The 12,335-nt window shown below is 42.8% G+C and overlaps 1 protein-coding gene across 1 annotated transcript in view; it reads right to left on the bottom strand.

The window, feature by feature from the left end:
- PEX7 (peroxisomal biogenesis factor 7) overlaps positions 1-9,309 on the bottom strand; it is a 206,963-nt gene extending 197,654 nt beyond the window's left edge. The window contains exon 1 of the mRNA XM_044289763.1: positions 9,034-9,309. Within this exon, the coding sequence (XP_044145698.1) occupies positions 9,034-9,160 (127 nt within the window). The 5' untranslated portion in view covers positions 9,161-9,309. The remainder of the gene's footprint in view (positions 1-9,033) is intronic.
- Positions 9,310-12,335: the final 3,026 nt, after the last annotated feature.

Below are 12,335 nucleotides of genomic sequence, written 5' to 3'. Positions count from 1 at the left end.
AGTGTTCCAGCTATACGGATCAGTTTTTGCGGTCTGCGCATGCTCAGACCGCAAAAAAAGTAAAAAATAATAAATGCCAAATCCGTTTTCCCTGATGACACCAGAAAGACGGATCCGGCATTTCAATGTATTTGTCAGACGGATCAGGATCCTGATCCGTCTGACAAATGCCATCAGTTTACACACGTTTTGACGGAACTGCCTGACGGAATCCTCTGCCGCAAGTGTGAAAGTACCCTAACCAAAAGTGACAAGTTACTACCCAAGTGGAATGAAACGCACACTGTAATCCAAGTGCGTTTCAAACACCGGAAGCAACAAGTCACTACCGGTCAAAATAAAAAGTTAATATGTGAATATATAATGAAAATTCCAAATGATAAATGCCAATAGTATATAGTTAGCAACGTGCATAATAAAAAGTTAGAAAACACTAAAAAAATTATCAATATTAATATATACCAAGAACACGTATTATATATATATATAATCCATCATAAAATAAATATTGATCATAATATAATTCGTTCAGAGCTGAACCCATATCTAATTATGCGCTAGTGCAATTAAAGTGAATAGAACTCATATAGTAATTGTACCTAATTAACCCACAACTAAAGAGCGAGTGCAATTAGAAAAGTGGATAAAATGAATAAAAATCATACGGCGATTATGTGCTAGAGCAGAGAAAAGTTGCAAATAATAACCCACTGGCACTGGAACTAGCTCATGAATGGAACAGGAAGCACAGCTCCATTCAAAGTGTAGTGGCCGTAGCAGGTTACTACAGCTCAGTTCCCATTCTCTTCAGTGGGTAATGAGCTGCAGTAACCCAGCACAGCCACTACACTTTGAACAGCGCTGTGCTTCCTGTTCCATTCATGAGCTAGCTCCAGCGCTGGAGGCTGCAGTGATCGGTAGGGGTGCAGGACGTCAGAGCCACACCATTCAGCCATTAATGACCTAGCCTGAGGATACCTCATTACGATCAAGAGCCTGGAAAACCCTTTAACGACCCAAAGCATTAGGGCTCGTGTGAAGCCCGTGCCCGTATTGCAGACCGCATTTGCGGATCTGCAATACACGGGTCCCGTTCCGTGGCCATTCCGCATCACGGATGCGGACCCATTCATTTAAATGGGTCCACAAATCCGGAGATGCGGAACGGAACCACGGAACGGAAGACTACAGAGTGCTTTCTGAAGTTCCGTTCCATGCTTCCGCACCGCAAAAAGATAGAGCTTGCACCGCACCGCAAAAAGATAGAGTGAATGGGGCCGCGATCCCTATGCGGCTACCACACGGCGGGTGCCGGTGCTTAGCGGAAGGGCACGGGCTTCAGACGGTCGTGTTAACAAGCCCTTACATACACCTTTGATGCTGCAAGTTCAGGTCATGAGCCTATGTTATGGCCAGGAATTGCGGCATAACATGGATGCTAAAATATGACTACATTACAGCCATCTGAATGATGTCTAAAGATAACCACAGACAGAAGGATTTGTCAAAGATCGGATAATCATTGTGTAATGTTTCAGTCACCAATCAGTAAGGGCTCATGCACACAACCATTCTTGTTTTGCTGACCGTATTTTTCGCCCTATAAGACACACCTAGGTTTTAGAGGGGGACAAGAAGAAAAAAATATTTTTCATTATACCTCAGGTCAGATCAGCAATCAGACCCCCAATATTAATCAGACCTCCGATCACAGCCCCAATCAGACCCCCAATGTTAATAAGGCCCCAATAAGACCTCAGATCAGACCTACAATCAGACCTCAGATGACACCCAAAAGTGAATGACCCCCAATTAGACCTCAGATATGAGCCCCAATATAAGTAAGACCCCATTCAGACCTCAGATCAGACCCCCAGTCTCATATCAGCCCCCACTGCCTCTTCATCTGCCCCATATTGCTTCAAATGAAAAAATAAAAACAATCACTTACCTCTCCTGCTCCTGGACACCATCGTGATCCTCTTCATCCGGCTGTCGGCTGTGCTCTGTGAACTGGCGTGCACAGTGTGACTTCACAGAGCGCCTCAAGCTGCGCGCAGCCCTGCACAGCCGACAGAGGAGGACCAGGAAGCGGTGAGTATAGATCCTTCACCTCTTCCCGCTCCTCCAGTATTAATGAGCGCTTCGGGGGGGGATGCGTCTTATGTGGGCGAAAAACACGGTAAGTCCTCTTTCGTTCTGTTATTCTACAAAACATATCCGTATGGTTTCCATATGCAATCCGTTTTTTGCGGATCGGAAACAGTAACTTAATCAACAAATACATGAGCAATATGGGCTGGGCATAGCATTTGTACAGTATGGATCCGCAAAATACGGATGGCATACAAATGCGTCTTATGGGGGCGAAAAATACGGTTAGTCCTCTTCCGTTCCGTTATTCCACAAAACATCAACTGGATCAGCAACGGAAACAGTAACTTAATCACCAAACACATGAGCAATATGGGCTGGGCATAGCATTTGTACAGTATGGATCCACAAAATACGGATGAAATATGGATGACATACACATGTGTTCCGTGTGCATTCCGTATTTTTTATGGACCTATTGACTTGAATGGGGCATCAGACCGTGATTTGCGGACAATAATGGGACATGCACTACTTTTTTGCAGAACGGAAATACGGAAACGGAATGCACATGGAGGACCTTCCGTTGTTTTTGCAGACCCCTTGAAGTGAATGGTTCCGCATACGGTCCGCAAAAAAACCAGAACAGAAGCGGAAAGAAAATACATTTGTGTGCATGAGCCCTTAAGTCCTCTTCTGTTCCGTTATTCCACAAAACATATCCGTATGGTTTCCGTATTTGATCAGTTTTTTGCGGATCGTATACTGAAACAATAACTTAATATTCACCAAACACATGAGCAATATGGGCTGGGCAAAGCATTTCTACAGTATGGATCCGCAAAATAGGGATGAAATATGGATGACATACAGATGTATTCCGTCTGCATTCTGTATTTTTTGCGGACCCATTGACTTGAATGGGGCCTCGGACCGTGATTTGCAGACAATAATAGGACATGCATTACTTTTTTGTGGTATGGAAATACAGGAACGGAATGCACACGGAGTAACCGTATTTTCTACAGCCCCATTTAAAGTGAATGGTTCCGCATACAGGCCGCACAAAAAAACGGAACGGAAGCGGAAAGAAAATACGTTCGTGTGCATGAGGACTAAAGGCTCATGCACACGACCGTTGTTTTACGGTCCGTTTTCACGGCTCCTTTTTTTCCGTAACTGAGGTTTTTCTTCTCTGATTTAAGTCCTCTTCCGTTCCGTTATGCCACAAAACATACTATGGTTTCCGTATGCGATCCGTTTTTTGCGGATTGGAAACAGTAACTTATTAATCACCAAACACATAAGCAATATGGGCTTGGCATAGCATTTCTACAGTATGGATCCGCAAAATACAGATGAAATACGGATGACATACAGATGTGTTCCGTATTTTTTGCTGACCCACTGACTCTGACCGTGATTTGCGGACAATAATAAGACAAGCACTACTTTTTTGCAGACCGGAGATATACGGAAACGGAATGCAAAATATGATTAAAAAAAACTATGGCTCAGAATATGGAGACACTAAAACATTTTTTTTGTTTTAAAGAAAAGCTGTTATGGTGTAAAACTTACATTAAAAAAAACAAAAAGTATACATATTAGGTATCGCCGCGTCCGTATCGATTGGCTCTATAAAAATATCACATGACCTAACCCCCCAGATGAACACAGTAAAAAATAAAAACTGTGCTAAATAAAATGAGACCCTACCTAAGATAATCACCCAAAAACTGAAAAAACTATGGCTCTTAGGATATGGAGACACTAAAAAATGTTTTTTTTTTGTTTCAAAAATGATATTATTGTGTAAAACTTAAATAAATTTTAAAAAAATGTATACATATTAGATATCGCTGCGTCCGTATCGACCAGCTCTATCAAAATATCACATGACCTAAACCCTCAGGTAAACACAGCAAAAAAAATAAAAACTGTGCTAAATAAACCATTTTTTGTCACCTTACATCACAAAAAGTGTAATAGCAAGCGATCAAAAAGTCACATGCACCCCAAAATAGTGCCAATCAAACCATCATCTCATCCCGCAAAAATCATACCCTACCCAAGATAATCGCCCAAAAACTGAAAAAAATATGGCTCTCAGACTAGGGAAACACTAAAACATGATTTTTTTTTGTTTTTAAAAATGAAATCATTGTGCAAAACTTACATAAATAAAATAAAAAAGTATACATATTAGGTATCGCCGCGTCCGAAACAACCTGGTCTATAAAAATGCCACATGATCTAACCTGTCAGATGAATGTTGTAAATAACAAAAAATTAAAACGGTACCAAAACAGCTATTTCTTGTTACCTTGCCTCACAAAAAGTGTAATATAGAGCAACCAAATATCATATGTACCCTAAAATAGTACCAACAAAACCGCCACCCTATCCCGTAGTTTCTAAAATGGGGTCACTTTTTTGGAGTTTCTACTCTAGGGGTGCATCAGGGGGGGCTTCAAATGGGACATGGTGTCAAAAAACCAGTCCAGCAAAATCTGCCTACCAAAAACCGTATGGCATTACTTTCCTTCTGCGCCTTGCCGTGTGCCCGTACAGCGGTTTACGACCACATATGGGGCGTTTCTGTAAACAACAGAATCAGAGCCATAAATATTGAGTTTTGTTTGGCTGTTAACCCTTGCTTTGTAACTGGAAAAAATTATTAAAATGGAAAATCTGCCAAAAAAGTGAAATTTTGAAATTGTATCTCTATTAATTCTTGTGGAACACCTAAAGTGTCATGAAGTACAATTTGTGATGAAAAAACTATCTCAGAATGGCCTGGATAAGTCAAAGCGTTTTAAAGTTATCACCACATACACTACGTGCAGAATTATTAGGCAAATTAGTATTTTGACCACATCATCCTCTTTATGCATGTTGTCTTACTCCAAGCTGTATAGGCTCGAAAGCCTACTACCAATTAAGCATATTAGGTGATGTGCATCTCTGTAATGAGAAGGGGTGTGGTCTAATGACATCAACACCCTATATCAGGTGTGCATAATTATTAGGCAACTTCCTTTTCCTTTGGCAAAATGGGTCAAAAGAAGGACTTGACAGGCTCAGAAAAGTCAAAAATAGTGAGATATCTTGCAGAGGGATGCAGCACTCTTAAAATTGCAAAGCTTCTGAAGCGTGATCATCGAACAATCAAGCGTTTCATTCAAAATAGTCAACAGGGTCGCAAGAAGCGTGTGGAAAAACCAAGGCGCAAAATAACTGCCCATGAACTGAGAAAAGTCAAGCGTGCAGCTGCCAAGATGCCACTTGCCACCAGTTTGGCCATATTTCAGAGCTGCAACATCACTGGAGTGCCCAAAAGCACAAGGTGTGCAATACTCAGAGACATGGCCAAGGTAAGAAAGGCTGAAAGACGACCACCACTGAACAAGACACACAAGCTGAAACGTCAAGACTGGGCCAAGAAATATCTCAAGACTGATTTTTCTAAGGTTTTATGGACTGATGAAATGAGAGTGAGTCTTGATGGGCCAGATGGCTGGATTGGTAAAGGGCAGAGAGCTCCAGTCCGACTCAGACGCCAGCAAGGTGGAGGTGGAGTACTGGTTTGGGCTGGTATCATCAAAGATGAGCTTGTGGGGCCTTTTTGGGTTGAGGATGGAGTCAAGCTCAACTCCCAGTCCTACTGCCAGTTTCTGGAAGACACCTTCTTCAAGCAGTGCTACAGGAAGAAGTCTGCAAGGTAAGAAAAACATGATTTTCATGCAGGACAATGCTCGCAATGTTGATGGTGAACAGATCAAAACACTGACAGAATCCATGGATGGCAGGCTTTTGAGTGTCCTTGCAAAGAAAGGTGGCTATATTGGTCACTGATTTGTTTTTGTTTTGTTTTTGAATGTCAGAAATGTATATTTGTGAATGTTGAGATGTTATATTGGTTTCACTGGTAAAGATAAATAATTGAAATGGGTATATATTTGTTTTTTGTTAAGTTGCCTAATAATTATGTACAGTAATAGTCACCTGCACACACAGATATCCCCCTAAAATAGCTAAAACTAAAAACAAACTAAAAACTACTTCCAAAAATATTCAGCTTTGATATTAATGAATTTTTTGGGTTCATTGAGAACATGGTTGTTGTTCAATAATAAAATTAATCCTCAAAAATACAACTTGCCTAATAATTCTGCACTCCCTGTAAAGTGACACTGGTCAGATTTGCAAAAAATGGCCTGGTTGGTCCTTAAGGTGAAAATGAGCCCGGTCTTTAAGGAGTTAAAGGGGTCGTCCGGGTTCAGAGCTGAGCCCGAACATACCCTTATTTTCACCCGGCAGCCCCCCTGAGCCTAGCATCGGAGCATCTCATGCTCCGATGCGCTCCCGTGCCCTGCGCTAAACCGCGCAGGGCACGGGCTCTTTTGTTTTCAATAACTCACTGCCGGGCGTTAACTTCTGAGGGGCGGGCTTTAGCTCTGCCCTAGCCGTTTTACTGGCTAGGGCAGAGCTAAATCCCGCCCATCAGTGCCGGTGACGTCACCGGGGTTCCTGTCAGCCCCATGGAGAGCCCCGGTACGTCACCGGAACTCCTAAAAATGCCTTTGCCCTGTGCAATTTAGCGCAGGGCAAAGGAGAGCATCGGAGCATGAACTGGGGGAAGGGGGGCTGCCAGGGTAAAAATGGAGGGATGTCCAGGTTCAGCTCTGAACCCGGACAATCCCTTTAAGTAATGTACTATACAAATACGCTATTTGTATGGTTTTTGTGACTGCACTTGAGAACACTTCCAATGTTTTCCCAATTTTTCGGACTGACTGACCTTAATTTCTTAAAGTAATGATGGCCACTCGTTTTTCTTTACTTAGCTGCTTTTTTCTTGCCATAATAGAAATTCTAACAGTCTATTCAGTAGGACTATCAGCTGTGTATCCACCTGACTTCTCCACAACGCAACTGATGGTCCCAACCCCATTTATAAGGCAAGAAATCCCACTTATTAAACCTGACAGGGCACACCTATGAAGTGAAAACCATTTCAGGTGACTACCTCTTGAAGCTCATCAAGAGAATGCCAAGAGTGTGCAAAGCAGTAATCAAAGCAAAAGGTGGCTACTTTGAAGAACCTAAAATATGACATATTTACAGTTGTTTCACACTTTTTTGTTATGTATATAATTCCACATGTGTTAATTCATAGTTTTGATGCCTTCAGTGTGAATCTACAATTTTCATAGTCATGAAAATAAAGAAAAAAATTTGAATGAGAAGGTGTGTCCAAACTTTTGGTCTGTAGTGTATGTAGACCTGATCATGCCTGTCTGGTCCAGTCAATCAAAGTGCAGCAGGCCTGGCAGTTGTAGAGAAAGTGGAGCCTCTAGGTTTAACAGCAATGCCCCCGTTGCTCCTAGAGGCTCATTTCCATATAGTAAAACATCATTTTTCTCAGCAATGCGGGCACATATGAACATGGGACTAACACAGATGTCTTCAGCTGCCAAGTGCACATATAACAGGTCAGGCAGTTTCATAGGTACGAACAGGGCCGGTGCAAGGATTTTTGCCGCCCTAGGCAAAGATCCATTTTGTCGCCCCCTCATCTCACTCACTCACTGACAGACAGACGCGCACTAAGACACTCACTGAATGACATACACAGAAACTCACTGACAGACAGACACACTCTCACTCACTGACAGACATACACCTACCCACTGAAAAACACACACACACAGAAACTCACTGACAGATATTCACTCACGGGCAGACAAACACACATATACTCACTGACAAACATACACAAACACACAGACACTTATTGACCGACAGACATCCACACACAGACACTCAATGACAGACACACATTCATTTACTGACAGAAAGACAGACAGTCTGCAGTACTGTTATGTATTAGGATACTTTCACATTAGCGTTTCTGTTTTCCGGTATTGAGTTCCGTCACAGGAGCTCAATACCGGAAAAAAAAAGATCAGTTTTAGGGTACTTTCACACTTACGGCAGAGGATTCCGTAGCCCCCTTCTGCCCAACTCTGGTGTGAAATTTCCCTACCCAGTCGTTGTGCGTCTGCACCTCCTTCCAAAGCTGGGAACATCATATCCGATGCGGCCGCGTCACAACAGGAAGTGACTAGCGTAGGGAAATTTCACTGGTAGGGAAATATCGCAGGCCTTTAAAAATGCAAAAAAATTATGCCGGATTCGTTTTTCTGGATGACACTGGAGAGACGGATACGGTATTGCAATGCATTTGTCAGACGGATCCGACAAATGTCATCAGTTTGTGTCCGGATTGCAGAATCCGGCAGGCAGTTCTGCATACAAGGTTTGGGTTATCTAAGAATTCAGTTATGGATTTCGTTTCTGTCATAACTTATGGTTCGTGGTAGTGGAATCCATAACGGAACTTTGTACACCACACTTGAAAACACAAGTTTGCTCAACACTATTCATATCTTCTCCAGGTCGGCCTTCACAGGCGGCAGATTTTGTTGTGGAATTTTCCATGACTGAAAATCAGTTCCATTCATGGATTTCAAGTGAATGGAACCGATTTTTACTGGCGGAAAATTCTACAACAAAATCTGCAGTGTGTGAAGGCCCCCCAACAATGCTGTTCTCTGCTGCCATGTCTTGCTGGGTGCATGAGGGCATCCTACCAATTACTAGCCTCAGGGGTCACCAGGATGCTTAGGAGAACAGCAAGCACACTAATGTGCTATTACTTTTAGGAACACCCCAGCTTGTAATTAAGTTTATGTGAAATAAACTTTATGTGACATTCTAAATCTAGGGTTCATTTTCAGTGTGCTGCCACTGAGGTGGTTGATGGGCATGTGAGGCACAGGTTGGCAGGCTGCTGGTTATGTGTACATGCAGTAATGTATATATACTAAACCCCAGAGCAAAATGAGCTGTCACAAGGAAGGGCTGCTTCACCTGATATGCCATAGTTCTGGGAGGCTGCGCATGCCAGGCGAGTGGGCACATAAGGAGAGAACTCCACAGCATAACCGTGTCTAGCAGGGAGGCGGATTGCCCGGGTCACACCGCCAGCTGATGCCATGCTGTCTGCAGCGGCTTCCAGAGCATAGCCGCCTGTAAAGTCTCTCCAGGGGCAGCCTACAATGGAAGCGCCCGCTGTATGGTGTGGGAAATGACGCAACTCACGAGAGCTGTCAGCAGCACTAGTACAGAGTGCAGCGTGCGGAGCATGCTGGGAGAACGAGCCAAGCCTCGCTTCCGTACAGCCGGGGACATTCACGTCACGTGACTGACCTACGAACCAATAAGGACAGAGCGGATAAAGGCGGGAGTGGAGTAGAAGTACTGATGATGCTAGAGACCTTTTTCTTATGCGTGAGGAGGATAGATATCATCGGCTTTCTTCTTCAGTATAGGATTTTTATTATGTAGCTGTTTTTGATAATTATAATCATTTTTAGAAGCGAAATTGATTTCAAATATAACCCTTATGGTAAATGTCACCCTATTTCTATACATTTCACTATTTAAAAAAAATGCTATATGTGTTTTTTTAATTGAAGGAAATTATATATTTTTTTCTGCATCCAAAAGTTTGTTGCTCTGCCACATCCTAAGGGCTCATGCACATAAGTGTATTTTCTTTCCGTGTCCGTTTAGTTTTATTTGCAGAACCATTCATTTCAATGGGTCCGCAAAAAAAAAACAACAGAAGTTAGGGCTCAGGCACACAGCCGTTCTGTGTATTGGGGACCCGCAGTTTGTGGTCCTCAATGCACAGGCATTATCCGTGCAGCTGCCACAGACAGATCCATTCAACTTGAATGGATGCATGATCCGTCCGCACCGTAAAAAAAAATGGAGACATGGCGAGAAACCCCATGGAAGCACTTAGTAGTGCTTCCATGGAGTTCCGTACCTCCATTTTGCACCGGACCCCATTAAAAAACAGCTGGGGCCTGTATATTGTGGACCCGCTTTTTGCGGGTTGTGGGCATGAGCCCTTACTCTGTGTGCGTTCCGTAAAAAAATAGAACATGTCCTATTATTGTTCGCATTACGGACAAGGATAGGACTGTTCTATTAGTGGCCAGCTGTTCCATTCCGCAAAATACAGAATGCACACGGACATCATCCGTATTTTTTGCGGACCACAAAATACATATGGTCATGTGCATGAGCCCTAAGGCGTCTCTCATATATCAGTGATTTCTGTCATTGTGAACCAAAACCAGGAATGGAGCCTCCAAACAGAGGAGGTATATTGGAAAGATCTGCACCTGTTCTGTGTTTGTGACTCGCACCTGGTTTTGGCTAAAAGTAATTGATGGAAAAGACTGACGTGTGAAGAGATGTCACCCTGGGAGAGTCTTTCATGGGGTGATACTCATACAGCAGTGGTGTTTTTGAGGGGCATACATTAAAGTATAATGAATAGATGTAGTAGTGGTGCCATGCCAAACTCATGCATAATCGTGTACTTGTAGGCGATTAAGGGGTTGTATGGAGCAAGCTCACACATTGAGCAGGTACCCGGTCGCAATGTCTGGGATCGGTGATGTTGAACCCAGTAATTTAACCTTTCAGATGCTGTCAATTGCGACTGTGACATCTGTGGGCTTAGGGAGAGGCTCCTTCAACCTTGCTATCTGAGCTCCTGCAACAAAATCATGGGGCTCCAATCAGTTATCATGACAGCCTGGGCCCATATGGAAGGGCCTGTAAACCCTGCCTGTATGGCAGTGTCTCCTATGGGATTCGGAGACACTGCCTGTAAAGAGGCTAGGCAGACAGTGTCTCCGAATCCCATAGGTAGCAATAGTATTCTCTCACAATCACATGTTCAAGTCCCCTAAGGCAGTGGGCACCAAGTGGTGCCGTGAACCATCTAGTACTGATCCACATGGAGCGCCGGAGTTCAATGGCGGGGACAGGAACTATTGGTTAGGCTAAAGGCTTATGAGGCAATGGGAAGGTATAGGATCGTTGGGATGACATCACAACCTCCTGTGCCAAATTACAGACAGTGTAACGTTATCACGCCACCATAGAGCCAGCAAAGGAGGTCACAATGATGTTCGCAACCACCTGTACCGTAACACAGGCAGGCAGAGGCCTGCATCGCAGACAGCTGGAGGGAGGTGAGTATTTTTTATTTTTTTTGTTTTGGTACCAATAAAAATTACAGTTTACCATAACGAAACAAGCCCTCATACAGCTCTGTAAATGGAAATAAGAAAGTTATGGCTGTAGGAAAATGGCAATGCAAAGAAATGTTAGATTTTTTTCAAAGGTTTTTATTTTTTAGCAACTAGTAAAACAAATTAAAACTACAAATTTGATATTGCCGTAATCGTATTGACCCGCAGAATAAGGATCTTGTTTCATTTAAATGCATACCAAGACCCAAAAAACCTTGGTGGAATTATGTGTTTTTTTTCCAATTTTACCCCACAAATAATTTTTTTCCCATTTTCCAATGCAAAGAATAATCCCTCATATGGCTTTTTGAATAGAAATGTAAAAAGGTTCTTATTATTTATACAGCACTACAGCTCTGCCATATAGCCCTTTGCTAATATACCTTTATGTCCAGAACAATGTTCATTATCCCCCTGTAGCACTATAATATGCTAATTAGGTTGAAAAAAGCCCAAGAGGCTGTATTTAACCATGCTTGAGCCCAGCTGCATCCATCACCAATCCTGCGCCTCCCCTCCTCTTCTTCTCTCCACCTCCAAGCTGTGGCAGTGTCATCATTCAGCTGCTCCAAATCTCACGTAGGCTCTTGGCGCATGCACAGTTCACTTAAAAGGTGTTCTCCAGGAATTAAATACTTGTTTACAGTCACCATTACCACAGTCTGCCCTGTCCGTCCTCTCTGTACTTCATGTCTCCTCATGGACTAAATTCCCCAGAGATTCAACTGAAGATCTTATCTATATAAAGGTGTCACAAACCAGCGGGTGTTCTCCAGGAATTAAATAAATTAAAATACTTAGATATTATTTTATAATAACGATATTTACAAATTCCTTTCATTACTCAGAATGTCTTGTGTTATCTAGGGAGCAATCATTAGGAGAAATAAAATGGCCGCTGTCCTATCAGTACACACAAAACCTGTCCTAATCACACAGGAGGACAAGTTACTTCACCACAATGAGCCATAGTGCTGCCTCATCCTCCTCTCTGCTTGTCAGGATGGAATGTGGCTAATGAGCAGCAGCACTTGTTTACATTTACCATTACCACAG

The sequence above is a fragment of the Bufo gargarizans genome, chromosome 4 (genome assembly GCF_014858855.1).
Source record: "Bufo gargarizans isolate SCDJY-AF-19 chromosome 4, ASM1485885v1, whole genome shotgun sequence".
NCBI classification, from domain to species: domain Eukaryota; kingdom Metazoa; phylum Chordata; class Amphibia; order Anura; family Bufonidae; genus Bufo; species Bufo gargarizans.
The sequence above is the reverse complement of the archived record's forward strand: the minus strand, read 5'-3'. Positions and strand labels throughout refer to the sequence as shown.